Source organism: Sander vitreus, chromosome 9, assembly GCF_031162955.1.
Source record: "Sander vitreus isolate 19-12246 chromosome 9, sanVit1, whole genome shotgun sequence".
Taxonomy (NCBI): domain Eukaryota; kingdom Metazoa; phylum Chordata; class Actinopteri; order Perciformes; family Percidae; genus Sander; species Sander vitreus.
In genome coordinates, this window is record NC_135863.1 from 8,881,755 (window position 1) to 8,905,181 (window position 23,427).

At 41.0% G+C, this 23,427-nt stretch overlaps 1 protein-coding gene across 1 annotated transcript in view; it reads left to right on the top strand.

Moving 5' to 3' along the window:
- hmcn1 (hemicentin 1) overlaps window positions 1-23,427 on the top strand; it is an 82,391-nt gene that overhangs the window by 44,972 nt on the left and 13,992 nt on the right. Inside the window, exons 26-76 of the mRNA XM_078258576.1 lie at window positions 115-309; window positions 479-609; window positions 1,518-1,665; window positions 2,345-2,471; window positions 2,559-2,713; window positions 2,838-3,116; window positions 3,668-3,949; window positions 4,897-5,005; window positions 5,097-5,266; window positions 5,489-5,643; window positions 6,123-6,246; window positions 6,409-6,510; window positions 7,528-7,704; window positions 7,947-8,098; window positions 8,286-8,409; window positions 10,585-10,760; window positions 11,007-11,103; window positions 11,469-11,591; window positions 11,711-11,866; window positions 12,262-12,543; window positions 12,693-12,860; window positions 13,784-13,897; window positions 14,134-14,220; window positions 14,371-14,562; window positions 14,674-14,847; window positions 14,942-15,055; window positions 15,351-15,496; window positions 15,585-15,735; window positions 16,043-16,240; window positions 16,326-16,439; window positions 16,553-16,740; window positions 17,072-17,168; window positions 17,366-17,527; window positions 17,697-17,810; window positions 17,908-18,110; window positions 18,233-18,314; window positions 18,433-18,564; window positions 18,853-19,002; window positions 19,276-19,435; window positions 19,570-19,694; window positions 19,793-19,976; window positions 20,353-20,450; window positions 20,543-20,821; window positions 20,918-21,114; window positions 21,272-21,353; window positions 21,667-21,803; window positions 21,889-22,030; window positions 22,177-22,321; window positions 22,517-22,644; window positions 22,755-22,911; window positions 23,146-23,267. Of these exons, the coding sequence (XP_078114702.1) occupies window positions 115-309; window positions 479-609; window positions 1,518-1,665; window positions 2,345-2,471; window positions 2,559-2,713; window positions 2,838-3,116; window positions 3,668-3,949; window positions 4,897-5,005; window positions 5,097-5,266; window positions 5,489-5,643; window positions 6,123-6,246; window positions 6,409-6,510; window positions 7,528-7,704; window positions 7,947-8,098; window positions 8,286-8,409; window positions 10,585-10,760; window positions 11,007-11,103; window positions 11,469-11,591; window positions 11,711-11,866; window positions 12,262-12,543; window positions 12,693-12,860; window positions 13,784-13,897; window positions 14,134-14,220; window positions 14,371-14,562; window positions 14,674-14,847; window positions 14,942-15,055; window positions 15,351-15,496; window positions 15,585-15,735; window positions 16,043-16,240; window positions 16,326-16,439; window positions 16,553-16,740; window positions 17,072-17,168; window positions 17,366-17,527; window positions 17,697-17,810; window positions 17,908-18,110; window positions 18,233-18,314; window positions 18,433-18,564; window positions 18,853-19,002; window positions 19,276-19,435; window positions 19,570-19,694; window positions 19,793-19,976; window positions 20,353-20,450; window positions 20,543-20,821; window positions 20,918-21,114; window positions 21,272-21,353; window positions 21,667-21,803; window positions 21,889-22,030; window positions 22,177-22,321; window positions 22,517-22,644; window positions 22,755-22,911; window positions 23,146-23,267 (7,806 nt within the window). The remainder of the gene's footprint in view (window positions 1-114; window positions 310-478; window positions 610-1,517; window positions 1,666-2,344; window positions 2,472-2,558; window positions 2,714-2,837; window positions 3,117-3,667; window positions 3,950-4,896; window positions 5,006-5,096; window positions 5,267-5,488; window positions 5,644-6,122; window positions 6,247-6,408; window positions 6,511-7,527; window positions 7,705-7,946; window positions 8,099-8,285; window positions 8,410-10,584; window positions 10,761-11,006; window positions 11,104-11,468; window positions 11,592-11,710; window positions 11,867-12,261; window positions 12,544-12,692; window positions 12,861-13,783; window positions 13,898-14,133; window positions 14,221-14,370; window positions 14,563-14,673; window positions 14,848-14,941; window positions 15,056-15,350; window positions 15,497-15,584; window positions 15,736-16,042; window positions 16,241-16,325; window positions 16,440-16,552; window positions 16,741-17,071; window positions 17,169-17,365; window positions 17,528-17,696; window positions 17,811-17,907; window positions 18,111-18,232; window positions 18,315-18,432; window positions 18,565-18,852; window positions 19,003-19,275; window positions 19,436-19,569; window positions 19,695-19,792; window positions 19,977-20,352; window positions 20,451-20,542; window positions 20,822-20,917; window positions 21,115-21,271; window positions 21,354-21,666; window positions 21,804-21,888; window positions 22,031-22,176; window positions 22,322-22,516; window positions 22,645-22,754; window positions 22,912-23,145; window positions 23,268-23,427) is intronic.

Here is a 23,427-nt window from a genome sequence, read left to right on the forward strand (position 1 = left end):
CTGCTAAGTAAGTATGCACTATACTTTCACTAATAATGATGACTATGTCAAGTATCACACATCATTTTTTAATTGCAATGGTTTGGGTTTCATTAACATCCTTCTCTCTTTCAGGTCTTCCCAAGCCAGTGATTCGGTGGTTGCGTAATGGCCAGGAACTGACGGGTAATGAGCCTGGTGTGTCCATCCTGGAGGATGGTACACTGCTTATTCTGGCCTCTGTATCACCGCTGGACAACGGAGAGTATGCCTGTGCTGCTGTCAATGATGCTGGATCCACTGAAAGAAAGTACCAGCTCAAAGTTAATGGTGATTGACCTTTTCTCTGGTTCTGACCTGTGACTTTGGAATAAGTTTACAAGACATTTGTTGACACATCACTGAAACATTACCTTCTATCTTATACTTTGCATACATTTGATTGCGTGGAAACTAATACTTAAATAAAGCTCGGTTATCACCTTTGAAACTTCCACAGTGCCCCCAGTTTTCCGTGACAGGGAAACGCCAGGCAACGTGTCGTTGGTCCTGAGCCAGTCCACCAGCTTGGTTTGTGATGTCATAGGAAGTCCGACCCCTGTCATCACATGGTACAAGGATGGGGCTCCTGTAGGTGAAATCCCATTGAATAAGCTGTTAAACTGTATTTTATACAAACAATTTAATTTACATTTACAACTCTAAGATCCAGTTTTTGTACAAATGTTACTTTTAAAAGTAAATACACACATCAAAGACACAGTCAGAGTGTAACATGCTGTAATTATACAATTATAAGAATTGTGTAATTATAATTAATAACCTATACTTAAACCGTGGTCTAGTAAGTCATCTACGAGGATTGGCTCACAAAACTTTACAAGCATAAAAGTAATGAGAAAATATAATGACCTTTCCTTTCATTTACTAAGTGCTCATAAAGTCTGAATGAGCTCTGATCACAGGGTACACTGTCCAAGAGAACAGACCTGAAACCACCGTGGATCCTGTGTGTGTGTGTGTGTGTGTGTGTGTGTGTGTGTGTGTGTGTGTGTGTGTGTGTGTGTGTGTGTGTGTGTGTGTAAAAAAAGACCAGACAGGCCAGCCATGGTGGCAGCAATAGTCAAGCTGTAATGACAGAATAATTATGATTGATGTGAGAACAGAAAGTTAGCACACACTTTGCTGTAACATCCCAGTGCTGGCTGCTTTTTCTTCCCTTGGCGGCCTTACAAGTTATTTCAGCAAGGCACAGATAGGAAATTCAGACCGCTTACTTTAATCTGATAATAATGAGCAATCTAACAATGGATGTTCTGCTCTCTGAATGTTTTTGACTCTAAGCAACAATTTAAAACTTTTCATGTTTTGTAAATTATATTTCTCAGCTGAATAGATCTTTGGCTTAGAGTTTAGATCCTTTTATCATGATGTCTTACAATACACCCCATAATTACTGTCAGACAGTATTTCCCAAACTGTAACTCATGCTGTTTTTGCTTTTGTGTTTGATTTAATTTACTTATGTTGATCGACAGGTAGTTTCTAGTAACAGCATCCAGATTCTTGACATGGGAAAAACCCTGAGACTACTGAAGGCAGCCACAGCAGACGCAGGCAGCTACAGCTGTAAAGCCATCAACATCGCTGGCAGCACAGAAAAAGACTTCTTCCTGGATGTACTGGGTGAGTAAGGGCAGTGTGTAGAGTAGTTGTCTATGGCAGAGGTTCTTTCTTTCTTTTTTTGCAGCCAAGGACTCCTTAGAAGATAGAGAATATAAAGGGGACCCCCTCATGTATGTCCCTTGGAATAATTTGACGTAGCCTATTTTTTACACTTCTGTAGTCTTGGTTATGTGAAAGAACAACACAAGAAAAATGTATTAAAGATATACTGTATATGATATGTATTGTAACATATGTAACACAGATTCTAGAAGTTCTACATTTGTTAGATTAGAACGTTATCTATGAGCTATTATAGATTAAAAAAATTAAAATATAATTTGTTGAACCATGAAGCCTTTTGTAAAAACAAAAAAAACATAATAATTTAAATCAATTTAAATAAAAAAATAATTATGGACCCCTTAGCAGTGTGCCACAGGGTCCGTCCTAGGTGGTCCAGGATCCCTATTTGAGAATCACTGGTCTATGGAAACTCTAAAGAATTACGAGGAAAGAGCTGTGTGCTGACTAGCAGACATACAGATCTTGAAATTAATTCCACATCAATGGAAAACCCTTTAAACCCTTTTAATACATAACCGCTGCCACATGTGTAGGACTCTAAACTTCTTGGGCTTTTTCATTTAATCAGTTTCTAGATGAGTCAGCTAATATGCTCTCTTTCTTTGTGTCCCAGTCCCACCAACCATTGTAGAGTCAGGCTCTCCTCGAGATGTTTCAGCCATTGTCAAACAGGAGATCAGTCTGGAGTGCAAGGTGCAAGGAGTGCCCTTTCCCACAATCCAGTGGTACAAGGACAGGAAGTAAGTGCCTTCCAATATTAGAATATTTACTATTAGGGTAAAAATAATCAAACTAATTGAAAAACTGAGTTAAATTTCTGTTTTTAGGCTGGTGTTTCTTGGTGATCCCAACGTAGAGGTCACCAACAGGGGTCAGGTTTTGAGGATAAAAAATGTCCGTCTTGGGGACAAGGCACGCTACCAGTGTAGTGTCATGAATACAGCTGGCAAACAGTCCAAGGACTTCAACCTCAGTGTCTTTGGTGAGTGTGGATTTTGACAGATCCTAGCCAGTCACGTACAAAGCCTACTCTTTAGACGTAACCTAACATGACTAAAACAGCTGAATTACGGATTTCAGATTCATAATTTGTGCCATTGTTTCAGTGCCCCCCTCCATCAAAGGTGGTAACATAACCACAGAGGTCACAGCCCTGCTCGACACGGTGGTAACATTGGAGTGTGAGGCACGCGGAGTGCCGCTTCCTAGCATCACCTGGTACCGAAATGGAGAGGCCATACTGTCCAACCGACAGGTTCAGTACGTTGAGCGAGGCCACTACCTGAAGATCCCTCGGGCGCAGGCATCCGATGCAGGCCAGTACACCTGCAAGGTGACCAGTGTGGCCGGGAGCGCTGAGAAGAGATATGAACTGGACGTCTATTGTAAGAACCTGACATCTGACACCTAATCATATATATGTCATATACACACATTTTGTTTTTTTTACTGTGCTGTGTTTAGCTTGAAACAAAAGCTTTTAGAAAGTCATCACTATGTGATTTCCAAAATTCGGAGCACATTTTCACAAACTAATAAGGTTTTTGAACTGAGGAACTCTTGGATCATAAGTTTCCATTGCCTCTGCATTTGCAATCCTTCTTATATGTTCGGAGATCTGAATCTTATTATTGCATTAATCAGAGCTTTAAGGCATTTGGTTTCACTCACACAGCATGAAGACTTTTGCATCAAACAGGAATAATTTCAAACAGCTGTGGATAGTCAGCAAACAATTTATTGTAAAAATAAAATCCTTGAAGAGCAAAAAACGGATACAGAGTGGAGGACTTGATGCATAAAGCAATTTTACATGTTGTTGGCTGATGAACGCCTTGTGTGTGAAATGTAAATAAGAAATCAGTCAAGCAGAAAAGTCCTCGAAGCTTAACCCTCCTTTTGTTCTGTTTCTTTTTAATGCATCTTTCCCCCCCAGTGCCTCCTACCATTGCAGGGGGTGATGATGGGCCAACTGAAAGGAAAGTGATCCTCAGTAAGTCTCTGATTCTGGAGTGTGAGGCTGGGGGACACCCTCCCCCCTCCCTCACCTGGCTGAAGGATGGAGTTCCTGTGCGTGATGGTGAAAGTGTCCGTCTTCTCGAGCAGGGGAGTAAAATAGAAATCCTCTCAGCCACGGGGTCAGACTCCGGACGTTATGTCTGCGTGGCTACGAGCATCGCTGGAGAGAAGGAAGTCAAATACGACGTCAGAGTTTTAGGTATAGAAACACACAAAAATAACTATATAATATACTGACAATGACATACACAGCACATACACACACTCATGCCTCATTGTTTTAATTATTACATTGTCACCGTCTGGCAGACCCAAAGTAACGAGACATGAACAAGTGGGCTATCTTTATATTAAAAAATGCCTACTGTACCTTTTTTATTTTTTATTTTATAAAATATAACTTTTCTAGGATGTTGGCTTGCTTTTGTGTATGCATGTTGTGGCCTTGCTGTTCTATCCATATCAATTTATCTATTTATTTATTTGAGGATTTGTCTACATGCATATCATATGAACAACAAATGAAGAAATAAAGAGAAGCCAAACATTTGATTTAACATAGTTTAGTTTAGTTTAGCATAGTATATAAAAAGACATCCGAGAAGGTTGTTACCTGAACTGGCCACCCAGGTACAAGTCTTTTATAGCTGCTTAGAGCCAGGATATCTGTTGAGGACTTATGTTGGTCCAGGTTACCTAAGCCATACTATAATATGTGGAGCCATGTGGCTTGAGTTGTCATCATTAATCATAAACTATCCAGAAAACACTCTCATCAGGCTCTAAGTTGGATAAATCATGTAAGTAAAAACTTGATTTGCGAATGTGTATTTCAACCATTAACTCTTTCACAATCAGTAAATGCCAGTGCTTTCTTCTTGGTATGAGACGGATGGAGTTGTCCCAATGTAGGAAGAACCCTCTCCCGTGTTTAATCCCTATGAGCAAACCTTATCACTCCAACAATTTATCATGTTTAGTTTATTCTTTAACAGTTTGTGCCAGCTGGAAAATTAATGTGCCGTTGTCAGCAGGATTTGAACCTGTGCAGGGAGACCCCAATGGATTTCTAGTCCATCGCCTTAAGAGTACATACATTGGAATATTACTTCAAAACATCACAGCCTTTTTTTTTTTTAATCCCAGTTCCTCCTTTCATTGATGGAGCTGATGATGTGACAGACAGCACGGTGATCATCAACAGCCCTTTGGAGCTGGAGTGTCACGCCACTGGAACACCTGCACCTGTCATCACGTAGGATCTCCATCTCATGCATACAGATAAACAGATTCAAATACACATGCATACGTACACACATATTCACTGTAAAATGATTATTTTCCAGGTGGTATAAAGATGGAAAACCAGTCAGACAGGGTGAGGGGTTGAGGGTGGCAGCCAGCGGTCGACGGCTGGTTGTTTCCCGCCCTCAGGTGTCTGACACGGCTCGTTTCCAGTGTGTAGCCACTAATGAAGCAGGAGATCACGAGAGGGACTTCAATGTGGTTGTCCATGGTAAAATTTAAAAATGCTTTGTCATATGTTTTGCACTATAATGTATTGTTTTCTGACATGCACTATAATTGAGATAAATGTACAGTAATTTGTGCTTTAAATGCAAGTCACAGCGCTCCCACTTTGGGTAATTGCTACTCTCTCGCCTTTTTGTAATGTCCTTTTTTCCAAATTTGCTGCAAAGTGTTTTTAAGAGATTAACTATCCTCTTCATCTCCCCAGTTCCTCCAGCCATTCGTACCACCGGGCCTGCTGAACGTTCAGTGGTTCTCCACAAGCCCATTAGTTTGGAGTGCATCTCCAGCGGCATCCCTCCTCCCAGCATCACCTGGCTTAAAGATGGCCGACCTGTCGACACAACACAGGGGCACCTTAAGGTTGGTTTCCTGATTGACTGATTATTAATTTGTTCATTTTTAAATGGCATACCACTGGAATAGGCACAGGGAAACCCTACATGCAGAAAAAAAATCAAAAACTGTCACTGAATTTAAAAAACACTGTTTTGTTTCAGGGTGGTAACTTGAAATCTCTGCAATGCAACACAAAGAAAAAAATTAGGCACTGTTCTTTTTACCAGCTTACAATTACAGTTGACGTTTTGACTTTTGCCTGTGATGTGTTTTTAGCAGGAAATGACTGCATATGCTTAAAAACAGAAATAAAGCATAGGATTAGTTCTGGCAAAGCACTGAAGTCACGCCTGTATTGGCTGATTAGCATCATGATGATTCTAAAACTGACAAATTCTTCCGTCATGTAGAATATACTTTTATGATCACATTTTAACATATGAAGAAGTTACCAGTCTGAATTCTGTGTGTCCTGTGTTTTTTTGTGCTTGTATCTGTCACAGCTGGAGTCGGCAGGCAGAATGCTAAAGGTCATAGAGGCAAGGCTAGAGGATTCTGGGAAATACATCTGCCTGGCCACCAATGCAGCTGGTGAAGCCCAACATCACATACAGCTCAGTGTCCATGGTAACTTAAAGATAAACACTGCACTATCTCTGCATGTTTCTGTCCGTTGTCTCACTCACCTACTGGTTTCTGTCAAATATACTTTGCTTTCTGTGTCGAGGGACTAGGTGGAGACAGAAGAGTATCATCTGGTAAATTATTGTTCTTGTGTGTGTCCCTCAGAGCCTCCCAGTATCCCATACTCTGGAGACATCATCAACCAGACCATCCTGTCAGGCTTTCCCACTGAGCTTGAGTGCAAGGCCACAGGCAGCCCATTACCTGGTAAAACGGCTCACAAACTTCCTCCTTCGCCCTGCTGTGCTCACTCGCAGGCTACAGGGCGTAGTTGTCTCTTGACGGCTGAGTTGGAATTGGCTGTACTGCTGCTTTACTTATCTTTGACCATTAATGGAACAGCGGAAAATTGATCTCAGATGACTCCCTACAGGCAGCTTCACTCTCTTCCCACTTTCTTTCCAGTGTATAAATTCAGTACAGATAAGAAGTCACATTCCAGTGTAATTGAACACTCTTTTCCTGGGATGTTTCTGCGTTTTACAGCATGTGTTACGTCCAACAATCTGATATCTGTGAAACCATGTTACATGTGAAAATACTTTTTCAGAAATCTGTTTTAATGTAAGCTTCTTTGTCCTAAGCAAAAATATAGAGCTCTGGTTTGTCAGCTACTTTGCCTGGTTGATTATTCAACAAAAAACATGAAAAAATGCATACGTATAAAAATATACAGTATATATAAATATAAATGTTTATTTCTCAATGTCTTTATGCCCATTACTGTGGGCTCACAAATTTCACAATCACAAGTAGTCAAATAGTGAATTCTATTACTTGTTTATGAAGCACTAAATGGTAAAATCAATCAAAATATTCTGATCTGCTTCTGTGTTCCCAACTCTAGAGACCTTTAAGGTCACCTGGAAATAGTCTGCTTACTTTTTTAAGGTTTAAAACAAAACATTGCGAAGCAGCTTTTAGCTTCTATTCACAACATATCTGGAACAAATGTACACATGATTTCAGATGCGATCCAACCCTAAGCTCAAAGCTAAAACACAAGGCTAAAAACATTTCTGCTTTTTATTGAATTGTGTGTTGATTCTGCTCTGTAACTGCATGCCAACCGTTTTTCCTTTATCCTACTTTATCTATTATTCCTTTATTCTATATTCATTTTAATTTTATTTCATTATGTCAAAAAAATTTTATTCATTTTTCTTTCTGATGTCGTTTTTTTTGCTTCGTGTAATGCGTTTTGAATTACCCTTTGTGTTTCAGCTATCACTTGGTACAAAGATGGCCGGCCGCTGACAAGTGCCGCTGGGGTGACCATGCTGAAGCGTGGCCAGGTGTTGGAGATTGAACGAGCTCAACTGTCTGATGCAGGGATATACAGATGTGTAGCGGTCAACCTGGCTGGAGTTGCTGAGCTATCCCACAGCCTGCAGGTGTACGGTGAGTGTCTTTTTATATGACATGTAATAAACTGAGATTTGCTGATGTATTAAGAAATCAGATAAGTGGACATCATAACAATGTTTCTCTATAATTAGGAGATGACTAAGTGACAGGGTTAAGATATACTTCAGTTATCCACCATATCCAACCTCTTAAAACTCCAGCAGCAATGCAGACTTTTTCTGTATCCGACTATATGTCATGCATTTATGCAATCATTTCCATTTCCTTCCTTGCAGTGCCTCCAATCATCTCCAGCCGGGGTGGTACAGTAACAGTTGTGGTGAACGAGGCTGCCAGGCTGGAATGTGAGGCCACCGGTGTTCCTCTGCCCAGCCTCACATGGCTCAAAGATGGCAGCCCTGTGGCAAGTGTATCACATGGAATACAGGTGTATACATATTTTCGAAACTTGTATCACTATCATTATGTTGATTTTTATAATGAGGCAAAAATGTGGCATAATCTCTCCTCAAATAAGGATAATAATTAAATTAAACATACACATTATAAGCCAAATGTTTAATGAAACGTGTCAGAGAGTCATGGTATTATTCTGTTTTTGCTTCCCCCCCCAGGTGTTGTCTGGTGGCAGAGTGCTGTCTCTGAACAGTGCACTAGTTAGTGATACAGGCAGGTACACCTGTGTGGCTGTCAACGCTGGAGGAGAACAACATAGAGAGTACGACCTGAGAGTTTATGGTGAGTAAATCAGCATGTGTCGGGAGTTGTTACATTAATGATTTTACATACATTCAACTATTCAATCTTATGTTTTGACTTTCAGTGGTGGGTTTTCCCTTTTGCTCACTTTGCTCACCCTTTTGTTGCTCACTGGCTCATAGATTGAGCCCTTTATCAGCCAACAATGACATCATTTTCCTCGTCATCATGAGCAAGACTTAAAAAATGCTGCACTACATTACAAATAAAGTCAGGTCTTAGAGAAGAAGTGTATTGGGATGCTTTGAAATGAGCAAGAATTTTAACATTAAAGTTGTTGTAAAACAGGCACTTTTCTTTGTTTCTCTTCCTGTTTTCCTGAGTAATGCTTATGGTCGATTGCAGTATGTCTTTCATCAGAGCACCAGCTGCAGCATGAAACCTGAGTTAAAACACTTAAACATTATTTGAAAAAGTCCTCAAGCTAAACATGTGCATGGAGAGGAAGTATGATGTGACTAAGTTTAGCATTTCAATAAACCTTGTCAGTTTCCTACACAGAGCTGAGCTTGATGGCAGATCAGTTGTTATACAAGTCTGATCAAAGCTAATGTCACTGAGGTAATAGGAGTAGTAGTTTACATATAAAGTATGTGCTTGTGTGTGTCTGTCCCTGTATGTCTGTATAGAGGCAGATTTGTTGTGGTAATTGCTACCACTCTTCTGCAGCTTCCTGTGTCTGGCCAAATACTGAACTGAGGGCCTGTTTCTGTCCTTCCCCAATGACCATATTGCCTGGGAAATTGGCCAGCAGTCATTTTCTAGACCAGGCCAGATTCATCCAAAAAGGGAGACGGTCCTGTCTCAATGGAAACTGATAAACAGAAGCTCAGATAATAATTGCCACCTGAAGTTGAGTTATATTTAAGTAGTCCAGTTTGTTGTTAGAATAGAGACATTGTCATACATGGGGTGGAGACCTCCAGACATTTCCTGAGTTTTTGCACAAACTTGTTACTTTTTCCCACCATTTGCTCTTCTGTGGCTCAGAAATGGGTCCAAGAAATGTTGAAGGAAATCTAGTTAACCAGTCTCAGCGACACCCATCTTTGGTTGTGATTATACTTAGTCACAGGGGAGTAAAGCTTAGATCGGGCCCAAAAAATCAAGCCCGACCCTACCCGAGCCTGTGCACGTTGTGTCCGAGCCCGGCCCGGCCCGACACATTGACTGTAATTATGAGCCCGAGCCCGATTTAAACCCGACAATTTTTTAATACGTGGGCCGTTATAACTGAGGTTCTCAACTACAATTCTTTTTACCTGTGGGTAACAGATCAAGGTAGCAACATAATCAAAGCCCTGGAACCATATAGGAGACTTTCTTGTCTCGATCACTACTGTCCTTCGGCATGGTCTGCATGCCGACGCACTGGCCGACAATGCGCCGGATATAGGAGAGACCACATCTGCTGCTAAAGGATTCGTGAGATATCTAAAACAATCTGGCCTGGTTGCGCAATTATCGAAGACAGTGCTACAGATGGGGGACACACGATTTAGCTCAGTTTACCTCACACTCAAGTCAGTGCAGGACATATACCCAGAGCTACGGGAGAAGCTGGAGAGGCATAGCTTTCTCCTCACCCAATTAGGCTAACAAAGTAATGATTAAAAAAACACAAATGCTTGATCAAGGGTCCGGCCCGGCCCAAGGATAGTGGTGGGACATATCGACCGAGTTCGGGCTCGGGCAGAGAATCTAAACTCTACAGGGGAACAAAAACATTCTTGTGGTAATTTCTCTTGAGTCATTATGTATTTCAGTGCATGTTTGCAATTTCCATGGAAATTAGGTTTCATGAATGTCTTGGAAATTAAGCTACTCTGATTGTTAATACCACAAACAAATGTTGAACTGGTTTAATGATGCTGTCATAGCCCAAGATAGAATAAGTACTTAAAGAGCACCAGCTGCTTAATTTAACAGAGCCTGTGCATCTCAGGAAGCAATCAGTCTTTTTCTAATGAGGTAATGTGAAGAATTTACAGCATTTGGAATGGTATAGCAGGCTAACTTTCAAGTTCAATTTATGTAAAAGAGCACGTGAATAGTGTGCATGCTTACCTCATGAAGTGTCTCATTTTGTATAAATGATTCTCTTTAATCTGTCAGAGAAACATTTTCAGTAGCTTGCCTTCATGTCTGCCATAGTGCCACCGAACATTAAGGGTGAGGAGGTGAATGCCACCGTGATGCTCGGTCGTCCAGTGGAGCTGCACTGCCAAAGCGATGCAATCCCTCCACCTATGCTCGCCTGGCGCAAAGATGGCCGTCCACTCTTCAGGAAGCCTGGTCTGACTGTCTCAGCGGACGGTAGTTTGCTCAAGGTACAGCCAGAGATGGAGATTATGAAACTATTTTCTTAATCTTTAAAAATGATAGTGAAAGATAGTGTTTTGAGACAACTTGAAGTATTCACATAGGTGTTACATGTTTCTGTTGTTCCTCCTAATTAAAACCTACTTTTTCAATTCACCTCTTGTTTTTATAAAATGTTTATTGGCTATAGAGTTTAGAGTTTGTCAGTTATTGTTACCAATCTCTCATGATTTGTCTATATATCTAATTGTTAGGTCGATAGTGCCCAGGTGCAGGATTCAGGCAGGTATTCCTGTGAAGCCACCAATGTTGCCGGCAAAACGGAGAAGAACTACAACCTCAATGTCTGGGGTGAGTTCATCTTAATTGTTGGTTCTATTTCTTTGTTATTCTGTCCATAAGAATATGTTTGTGTTCGCTAAGATGTTGATTCTGACACAAGTAAGACATTCTGTTTAACAAGTTGTTAAATTATTATGCAGAGCACTAATGAAGCTGCATGGGCCTGTTACTATACTGTAGTTATCTGTGAACTGACCTGAAGCCTGTTGTATGATAGCAGCAATGGCTGGGCATAAATTTGATTTAAGTTCTATATAAACATTTTCTAGGTACCTATTTACATTGTACTCCTTTTTAACATCAGTTAACCAGCACCAGCATGTAACTTGAATAAGACATGAGCGCCTCCTTTTGGTGTCCTGTCATTATTACAGTTTCTCCCAGTATCCGCGGCTCAGAGGAGGTGTCTCCTCTAATTGTGATTGAAGGAAGTGTCATCACTTTGGTTTGTGAGTCCAGTGGCATACCACCCCCCAGCCTTACCTGGAGGAAGGACGGTTAGTATGTGTTTGTTTGTAGAGACACAAAGACACATATATGGGCATTGTATGATGCACTGAATACTGTGTGAGTGACATGTTTGAACACCATATTTAACCTTTTGTGTGTGAACCAGGTTCTGAGCTCAAGTCGGACCAACGGCTCAGGGTTTTGTCAGGAGGTCGCCAGCTGCAGATCTCCAGCGCTGAGAGGACAGACACAGCCTCCTACACCTGCACGGCCTCCAGCGAAGCCGGCACCATTTCCAAGGAGTACAGCCTGCAGGTTTATGGTACGTGTGTGCCGCCAGATTTGTGCCATTGAGTGATCAAAGACATTCTGTCGTTGTTTTGCCTTTTATGGGGATTTCACTGTCAGAAAAGTATAATCAGTTACAGATTGGTAAAATCACTAAAACCTGCTTTGAATAGACAAGGAGAAATCTTTTTTTTTTTTATTTCCTTTTTCTAGTATTTTGGACCAGGACTTAACCTGAGGGGATGCCAAAACAAATTACACATTTATAAATACATGTTTGTATTATGTCACCAATTACTGAAATACAATTAAGATAACTGGATCTACTTACACTGTGGCTGACAGTTTGACAGAAAGGTATATATTTATGCAACAAATGGTTATAGATATAGAGCGTGTGCACCAACTCACTTGCTTCTCTCACTTCAGTGCGCCCTTCCATTAGACGCAGTGAGGGCGACACCGATGACATTGCTGTGACAAAAGGAGGTGACGTGACCCTCCAGTGTTCTGCAGAAGGCGTGCCACGGCCAGCCGTAACATGGCTGAAAGATGGGCGGCCTATCACCGGTCAGCACGGTGCTAAGGTCCTGAACGAGGGAAGGCTTTTGCAGATTAAAGATGCTAAGGTGTCAGACACGGGACGCTACACCTGTTTCGCTGTTAATGTGGCGGGACAGGCTGACAGCAGGCATGATATCAGTGTACATGGTATGAATTATCATGAATTATAATTTTTTTATAAGTTGTTTTTTTTGCTTTAACTTTTTTTTGTTCTTCAGTTTGGAGAGTTACGGTCCATCTCAAGGTCTTAAATTGTCTTTCTATCCCTTCCCCTCATTTCCTCTCCTCTTGTTCAGTCCCACCTAGTATAATTGGTCAGGTACAGTTGCCAGAAAATGTGAGTGTTGTAGTGAAGAACCCAGTTGCTTTAAGCTGCGAGGCGTCTGGCATCCCTCTTCCTGCCATCACCTGGCTGAAGGACGGTCGGCTAATAAAAGCTACGAGCTCAGTGCGCGTCCTCTCGGGTGAGTTCCTTTTTGACTTTCTGGACTTGATAACAAGTTACAGAACTCATAAAATAAGCAGTATTTCAAATAAAAAAAATGTTAAGCTTTGCCTCTCCGTGTTATATATCATGTCATATATCTTCATACATCTATATCATTCTTTCTTAGTTTAGTGTCCCATTCATTAAGGAACAGACTCAAGGAGTGCAGGCTACCAAGAACATGAATGATAGTCTGAATTTTCAATGGAGTAACTTTTTTGCTTCTTAGCTGGGTTTCAAAGGCCAAGCAGTTGCAATACATCATCAGTAATAAGATGTAATAGGATCATTGCAACTGGGGCCAAACTCAACAGACAGAGATTGGAGATCTGTGAAACAGGAGCAATTGCTTTGAATTGTGTTTTTAAACATTTAACAAGATGTATTGGGTGCTTCCAAATTAAACCGTGGCCCCTAAACTTAAGCACACTACCTAAACGGCTTATACAGAATAATCTGTACCGTACTTACATTTTGTGCATGAGCTCAGGATAATGGCAATTATTTTTTGGAACCAATCAAAGGTCATTGTTTAGATCTTATGGAGGAAGTCAGTGCACTGTAGAGTTCACATTGTGTCAGTGTTTGTCACTTGTTTTCTCAGGAGATTCTCATGAACCCTGTTAAGACAAAGATAGACAGATGCAATTAGCTTTAAATCTCCCTAAAGTGGTTTGTAAATGTTTTAACAGCTGTGTGCCTCAGAGTCTAAATTCCTTCTGTTAATCGATTCCAGTTTTCAAAGAGGAGTGATTTACTTTCAACAGGCTTTAAAGTGTTTACACATCCATTGGATGTTTTACTTATCTGAAAAAGGGTAGGTTTATGCTGACATAGCTTTTGAAAACATTCCATGATGACAATAAATATATGACAATAATTGGCCCGTTAAATCTCTAGGGGGCCGGAGCCTGCGTCTAATGCATGCTGCAGTCGAGGATGCTGGGAGGTACACTTGTATCGTGTCTAACAGCGCTGGAGAGGAAAGGAAGAATTTTGACCTCGACATCCTCGGTAAAGATATTAGAAACCTATTTTAGTATTTTGTTAGATGGCATCATATTGAATGAAAACGTCTTCGACTTCAGTGTAGAGATTAAAATACTATTTAGAAGTCTGTTTACATTTATACTGTTGGTCGTTCGATTTCATTTGACATCAATCAAGAGATGTGATGAGCATGTATTTTATTGTGAATGAATGGGGAGACAGTGAGAACCATGTAATTGATTTTCAGTCTAATTCGACAGTTCCACCAAGCATTGTGGATGAGGGAACTGTGGTGGATACTAAAGTCAAGGAACAACACAACATTACTCTCACCTGTGAGGCGTCAGGTAATTGACATAATAAATACATATCTGCATTGAAATCTAAATCACGTTCTTCTAATGTAAATTCTCTTGATCAACTCTTAGTGTAAATGACGACTACTAAATGACAATTAAAGATACAGTAATCTCTAACCTCACCTAATCATTTTCCAGGTAACCCTGTACCAGAGATTAAATGGCTGAAGGATGGACAGCTCTTGTTGCCCGACAGACGCCACCAAGTTTTGTCTCACGGCCGTTTTCTCCAAATCTCCGGGGCCCAAGTTGCAGACACCGGCAGGTACAGCTGCCTAGCATCTAACAGTGCAGGGGATCGCAGTCGGCACTTCAACCTCAATGTCTTGGGTACAAATACAACTCTTTTTAATCATTTCTAAAATGAATCAGACTATTTCCGATGAATTTAAGAAATGTTCTAGATTTAATTTCTTTGCTCTATGCTCCTTTTTTTGCCAGTTTCTCCCACCATTGCTGGATCAGGTCCTGACGGTTCTTCAGAAGAGGTGACAGTAACTCTGAGCAGCCCCACCTCTCTGGTGTGTGAAGTCCAGTCCTACCCTCCTGCTCTCATCACCTGGCTCAAAGACGGCACTCCGTTTGAGTCCAGTCGCAACGTCCGAGTCCTTCCAGGTTTGAGATCACACGCTCATAACAATATGGTCGAACTGAATAGAATACAGTAGTATAGTACATCTTTTGTCATTCGTCACCCATGCTTTTACAGGTGGGCGCACCATGCAGATTCTCAATGCTAAAGAAGAGGATGCTGGGAGATATACCTGTGTGGCCACTAATGAGGCTGGAGAGAACCTGAAGCACTATGAGGTCAAGGTTTATGGTGAGATTCCTGCATCTTTGAAAACATGCTGTATCTTTCTTTACAAGAAAATAAGTACAGTGTAAAGCTTGTTATATGGCAAATCTCAGTTCCAGCATAGCCTATTGCATATGCTCACATGAACAAGTAAATGTAACTAAAATCACAGATAATAATGATTTCTTTTTTTTTTTTTAACAATAATTTAACTTTCAACTTTCAATCTGTAATTTATTGATGTTGGATGAATGGTGATCATATAAGCATACCTATATAAATTTGTCAATGTAATCTAAAACATGTTTCTTGACTCCAGTCCCCCCTCAGATTAATAAGAATGATATCCCAGGGGAAGGACTGGCCCCGAAAGAGGTTAAGATCAAAGTAAACAGCACACTGACCCTGGAGTGTTCAGCTCAGGCAATTCCTACCCCAGCACTGCAGTGGTACAAGGACAGAAAGGTATAAATCTAATTTAATTCCAAGGGAGATTATGGGAGAAAATAAGAAAATAACCTGTAAAAGCTAGAACTTCTTTTTTCCTCCACAGATACTGCGGGCAGATGACCATGTGTCCATAACAGCCAACGGTCGTATTGTTCAGATCAAGCATGCTCAGGTGTCAGACACTGGCCGCTACACCTGCATAGCCACTAATATAGCTGGAGAGGATGAGAAGGACTTTGATGTAAATATACAAGGTGAACTGGGTTGACTGATGCCGATGTGTTAACTGAGACTATTTGTGCATTAAATTGGCTCAAAGAGTATTCTCAAGCTGTGACTTTTTATTGTAATACTAAAAACTGCACATTGAAAATTGTTAATAACTGCAAAAATAATTTGTGCTTTTTAAATAATACCATTCATTTTGAAGTCAACATCCTTTGACAAAAATGCAGAGCCACAGCCTTGATTGTGTTTCCAACCACACTTTGAAATAAAGTTTCCAAAAATGCTCAAAGAAGAGTTTAAACATTTTCACTCTTTTTCTTTCCCCATTTTCAGTTCCACCTCATTTCAACAGGCCTGGTGGAGTTGGTGATACCACATCTTCCCCAGGCTTAGGAGGGGATGTTCGAGATGTGATTCTTAACAATCCCATCTCTCTGTACTGTGAGACCAATGCTGTCCCCCCTCCAACACTCACCTGGTTCAAAGATGGACATCTGCTGACCTCCAGTGACAAAGTTTTGATCTTGCCAGGTGAGTTGACAAATAAAACAGAGAGAAAGAGAGGGAGCAAGACAGAGAATGAGTTCATACTAACATTTGACAGTGTTATTCTCAGGTGGGCGAGTGTTACAGATTCCCAGATCCCAGGCGGAAGACTCAGGCAGGTACACGTGTGTGGCTGTCAACGAAGCAGGAGAAGACTCCATTCAGTATGATGTTAGAGTGTTATGTGAGTAAAAACACTTTTCTTTGTGGTTGAAGTATCAGTCAGTTTAATCGAGCTGGAGGGAAAGTATTTTTACATAGAGCAGTTTGTTATTGTGAATTTCTGTCCTGCACCAGTGCCCCCAACCATACGGGGAACAGACAGCGATTTGCCTGATGAGGTCACAGTGTTAGTCAACAAAACTACCCACCTGGAGTGTGATGTGGATGGAAACCCCGCCCCCAAGATTACCTGGTTTAAGGACAGCCAGCCAGTCAGCTCTGATGGGCCACATAGAATCCTGTCTAATGGGCGAACACTTCAGGTAACAACCAGGAAGCACAAGTTCTCTACATGTTTAATGCCATAGCCCATTTGTGTATTAAACAATTTCAAGTTAAAGTTACTCTAATATACCAGTTGCCTATAAAATCCACAGAAAATAGAAACCCTTGTAAAATGTAATGCAGTCCATGCAATACATTCTACATTTGTGAACAACTTTCTAAGGTCCAGATAAATCAAACACACATTGGGAATATCTGTCCCGTTAAAAAGAAATGCTCCATCACTCAAATATGGTATTATTCCGTCTATGTATAGTAGACCTCTGCTCTTACTGGATTCCATATTTCTCCATCTTTCCCAACCTTCAGGTGTCGACTGCTCAGGTATCTGACACAGGGCGCTATGTGTGTGTGGCTGACAATGTGGCTGGAAGTGCAGAAAAATCCTTTAACCTTAATGTTCATGGTGAGTCACATGTAAAATGGAAAAACACATTTACATTCAAAATTGTCTTATTTTATCAATTTGTAAAAATATAAGAGAGCCATCTGCATTTACTCTTATGTTGAAAATACTGCTTTTCATTTAAATTTAACTGTTGGGAAAAAACTGGGTCCCCTGGAGCATATTTGCTATACTGAATGTTTACTTTTTCCTCTCAGTGCCTCCCACCATTATCGGCCTTAGTCCTGAGACTGTGACTGCGGTGGTGAACAACTTTGTGTCTCTCTCTTGTGAAGCTACTGGTTTCCCTCCTCCCACCTTGAGCTGGCTAAATGACCGGGGCCCCATTCAGGCCAACACAAATGCACTCATCATGCCAGGTACTGCAAATTTGGGTCACATGTAATAGAATGAACATTCATCAGTGGGTGACAACAGAAGCTATTTTGCATTAAAAGAATAATTATAATATCTGGATATGAGCATGCCATAAAAATGATCAACAACAGTAGATTCTGAATGTGTCTGTGTGTCCATTTGTGCCTTCAGGTGGTCGTACGCTACAGATTCTGAAAGCAAAAGTATCTGATGGAGGAAAGTACAGATGTGTGGCCATCAACGCAGCAGGAGAGGCTTACAAACATATCTATCTCACTGTTTTCGGTTAGTCCACATTCACACTTTGTGTACTGTACACTGAGCGCCTGACTTTACATCATAAACTTACTGTAAATGTTTTCCTCTACCCTCGGCCTCTCAGTTCCTCCAAGTATCCGGGACAGTAGTGGGGACTCTCCTGTTGTGGTGAATGTGCTCGTTGGGAAATCAGTAACTCTGGAGTGTGAGTCCAACGCTGTACCTCCTCCCACCATCACCTGGTACAAGAATGGCAGGGTGGTGACAGAATCAGCAAACCTGCGCATCCTCAAGCAGAGACAGATGCTTGAGATCCAAGGCTCAGAGGTAAAAGATGAATGGATGCCATGTTGTCTGTTCTGTTTCTTTTTATTGATAGCTGTTGTTTTTTTTTGTTTTTTGTTGTAATATTAAAAAAAAAAAAAAAAAATGTCTCCTCTTTTCTCCAGGTATCTGATACTGGACAATATGTTTGCAAGGCCACCAATGTTGCTGGACAAGTGGACAAGAACTTCCACTTGAATATCTATGGTAGGTCATTATAGATATTAATTTATTGAGAAATGTGAAAATTCATAAAACACATCATGTTTTCAAACAATGCTTAACATAATATTGAAGAATTATCTCTGTCTCTTTCTCTCTTTAGTACCTCCGAGTATTGATGGCCCAGCAGAGGAGAGTGTTGTGGAAACCATCAGTAACCCAGTCACCTTTGCCTGTGATGCTACTGGAATCCCTCCTCCGAGCCTCACTTGGTTGAAGAATGGACGACCCATAGGTACGCCTACATTTAGATTTAAGTGAGCTGCACTGTACGTGTTTTGTTAATCACACAAACTACAAAAAAAAATGTTTTGTCAATTGTTAATGTCCTCCTGGGAAATGATATTCATCTGTATCTTACATCTAAACCAAAGTACCTGTTGTTTCTCAACATATTTTACACAGGAAAAAAAGTAAAGGTGGTTGAGGCAAAGTGTAAGGGGTAACATTACATAACTAGGTGCAGTAGCTTTGTCATTGTCATTTCATTTATACCAAACATATGAACTTGATATTTCTGTAGAGAACTCAGAGTCTCTGGAGATGCACATCTTCTCAGGAGGAAGCAAGCTGCAGATTGCACGGTCACAGCTTTCTGACAGCGGCACTTACACGTGTGTGGCTTCCAACGTGGAGGGCAAGGCACGCAAGAGCTACCACCTCACCATACAAGGTACATGCACATGCATAGCCTCAGTCATTATAAAAAAATTTCTAACCCTTTTCTAGAGATCAGTTTCAAATTAAAGGAATGCAAAAGCTTGTTTGTTTCCAGAGAAGCCCCGTAGAATATTACAACATATTCTTGTCAGGCTTTATGTGTCGACCGTAACCTGTCAAGCTTGTCAAGGTTATATGTTATCATAAATAAATGTACTGTATTTACCATTTCATGATTTCTCATGGTATTCATAGGCGTGTACTAAGACCAGTAATTCTTTCTTAGTCCCTCCCAGTATCTCTGGATCGGAGCTGCCCAGTGAAATGGGAGTTCTGCTAAATGAAACCATCCAGCTAGTCTGTCGAGCCCGGGGAACTCCGACTCCAACCATCCAGTGGTTGAAGGATGGTGAAGTCATCAACAATACGAGGATCGAGGGGCTCAGGTAATGCTTGCCACACAAAAGAATAACAAAATAGAAGAAAAATGGGGATTTCACAGTACGCCAATCCAGTGATAAATGATTCTATAATGATCATAATGATGATAATGATGATGTAATGCTGCCTTTGCGTTCAGGATCAGTCCAGATGGCAGCACACTCACTGTGACTGGAGCTCACACCACTGATAGTGGCAAGTACACCTGTGTGGCCACCAACACTGCAGGAGAAGAGGACAGGATATTCAATCTGAATGTGTATGGTGGGTTTATTTCATTTTACTACATGTATCGTCCAGTACAAACAGTCTGAGTCACTGTTTTCATGTCACTGACCCTGCTTCCCATTTTACTTTTCCAGTGCCTCCTGTGATAGACGGCAACAGTGAGACAGTTGAGCACTTGACCACAGTTCTGGACAGTTCTGTCAACATTGAGTGTGTTGCTGCAGGCTCTCCTCCGCCCCAGCTCAACTGGCTGAGAAATGGCCTGCCTCTGTCAGTGTCCTCCCACATACGGCTTCTTTCTGCTGGGCAGGTGCTCCGGTAGGTCAGTGGACAGGGCTCAAGAGGAGTATGTTACACACGGTGCTGCATCAAGAACAACTTCTTGTGCATCTTGTGTATGGGAAAATGCATGTCAGCAATTATTGCAAAGCATTGTGTGAGATATAGGTGTAATTCTTTATCTGTATTTTGCAATTTTGTATTTTCCTACTATTAAATCAGTATGGAAATTCACCCTCCATAAAACAATTTCACTGTAATGGGTTGCATTAGAAAGTGGTTTACTATATGCTGTTTAAAATATTTCGCTGCTCTACTAACAATAAAAGGGTTAAAAACAATGGTTTGTTTGTTCTTTAACCGCTAGTTAAAATGTACTATGATACTTATATGTTGTACCTTTTGCATTTGTCAGGATTACACGAACTCAGGTGTCTGACAGTGGCACCTATACCTGCGTCGCATCAAACAGAGCAGGAGTAGACAACAGACATTATAACCTAAATGTGCATGGTGAGTCTGAAAACATTACTTGCTTCTAAAATCTGAGGAATAAATCACAGCAATAACTAATAATCATTTGAATCTTTTATTACTCTCCTCAGTCCCACCCGGTCTGGATGGGGCAGGGAGCACAGAGGATGTGACTGTAGTCAGAGGAAACTTGGCTTCTCTGCTGTGTATTGCTGATGGGACCCCGATGCCCACTGTGTCCTGGCTTAAAGAAGGGGTAACTCTAATTCCTGACCCCCACCTCAAATTACTCAACCTGAATACCACTGTGCAAATCTTCCAGGCCCAGGTCAATGATACAGGACGCTACACCTGCGTGGCTAACAACACCGCTGGTCAAGCAAGCCGCCACTTTAACCTGAAAGTGCTAAGTGAGTAAAAGCATATTATAGCTCTTATTTTCCAGCTTCTGCTTTTGATTCATGAATGAGAAAATAAATATTGTTTTGTTTTGTTTTCTTATTCAGACCCTCCACACATCAAGGGCTCTGGTGTACCAGCAGAAGTATCTGTTGTGGTTAATAATGTACTAGAGCTTCATTGTGAGGCGTCAGGTATACCTACACCCTCTTTGACCTGGCTGAAGGATGGACGCCCGCTCCCACAGACAGACAGTCTGCGCCTCCTCCGGGGAGGAGAAGTGCTTCGTGTGGCCTCGGCACAGGTCAGTGACAAGTGACAGTGAAATTTAACACGTTTCTATAAAATTTAAAACCATACTTTTTTTACATAGTGTATATGATAACATAATTGTGGCGATTATGTTTGGCTATTGAGTCTTTTTCCATATTTTCTTTATACTTTTCTTAACTTTTACTCAGTTGGAGGACACAGGCAGATACAGCTGCTTAGCCCACAGTCCAGCAGGAGATGATGACAAGGAGTTCCTAGTTCGAGTGCATGGTGGGTAACACAGATGTGTAATACACATTGCAGTGTGTGTGTGTGTGTGTGTGTGTGTGTGTGTGTGTGTGTGTGTGTGTGTGTGTGTGTGTGTGTGTGTGTGTGTGTGTGTGTGTACATAACATGTGGAAACAATCTATGGCTTGAGGGTAATTAGATTTAGTCAATCTGTATTTAGTTAATAAACATATTTTACTCATTTTCTTTTTTCATACTTGTCTACAATTGACAATTAATAAATAATAAGGTGAGATGAGATTGGGCTATAAAAATCAATGTCAGCCCCGGTCTCTTTCTGGTTTTTCGGTAACAGTTCCCCCTAACATTGCGGGGGAGAGCACACCTCAGGACGTGTCAGTGCTGCAGAACAGACAGGTGACTCTGGAGTGCAAGTCTGATGCCGTTCCACCTCCAACTCTGACCTGGCTCAAAGATGGCCAACCATTGCAGGTCAGAAATCAAACAAACAACTGTCCACAAAATGCTATGAATTCTCCTGAAATGTATTTACAAATTACTTTTTACCTTTGTGTAGGCCTCTGCCCGTGTGCGTATTCTGTCCAGTGGCCGTTACTTACAGATCAACATGGCTGAGCTCAGTGACAAAGCTCAGTATACCTGTGTGGCCAGCAACATCGCTGGCAAGACCACGCGACAGTTTAACCTGGCTGTCAATGGTACAGTTACATCTTTTATCTACAACTAATGTAAATATAGAGATACTGTACTGTATATCCTTTCTTACAGAGTTGAACTCCGTCTGTAATTAATAATAGAGCTGAATTCATTACCCAGCTACAAATGAGTAAACCTGTCCCCTCAGTGGCCCCAACTATCAAGGAAGGCTCCCAGACAGTGTCAGTGCACATCAACAAGCCAGCAGTGCTTGAGTGTGTTGTAAGTGGAGTGCCACCGCCTCGCGTAACCTGGAGGAAACATGGTGCCATATTGGCAGGAAATAACCAAAGGTAAATTAACGTCATATAACAATGATGTGTTTTTGCTGTTTTTATCTCAAATGCGTATTATTGTCATTATCATACAACAATTGCATATGCAGTTCTATTTGATTAATATCATGTATTAATGGTTTCCAGCATATTAAATCTAGATTTTAATATTTTAGCACAACTCAATTATGGGCATTTCCTTTTTGTGTGCAGGTACACATTTGCAGAGGATGGGTCATTACACATCCACTCTGCTCAGGTTACCGACACTGGACGCTACCTGTGTATGGCAACAAATCAGGCTGGGACACAACACAAGAGAGTGGATCTGCAAGTATATGGTGGGTGATAAATATGTGCATATAAAACACATGAATACTTTGAAACTGTCTCAATCACCCGCAAACACAGTCATCCAATAATTTTATGATCCTCGGTTCTCAACCTTTAGTCTCGCCCTCCATCGCTGAAAGCCGCACCAATGTGACGGTTACAGTCAACGTTCAGACCACCCTGTCTTGCGAGGCCACCGGCATACCCAAACCCACCGTCAGCTGGATGAAAAACGGTCGAGTCATCAATACTGACCAGAACGAGAATATGTACAGGTTGATCCAGGTTTTCTCCCTCTCTGTTTTCTAATTCAAGTCTATAAACTCACAAACACAAAACTGGAATGTAAGACCACATTAATTAACAGCTTTATTGCTGTAGCGTTTCATTGTAAGATTCACTGTTTCTATATATATATATATATATATATATCATTAATTTTGCCATTTTTAAAGTGTGGACATCGAAGTGAAACTACTCTTCAATCCTAACTTTTTTGTTATTTCCAGATTACTATCATCAGGCTCCCTGGTAGTTATAGCACCAACAGTGGAGGATACAGCAGTGTATGAATGTGTGGTCTCTAATGAGGCAGGGGAAGACTCCAGATTCATCAACCTCACTGTCCACGGTGAGTAACACAGCATTTGTTTACAAATTGATCATTATTTTTACGCTATGTTCATTGATATTGTGTCATTATGTGATTGAATTTATCTTTCTGTTGTAAAAGTTTTTAACATTTCATTTCAAGATAATATATTGTTCTTACATTTTCTATCTAATGTCCC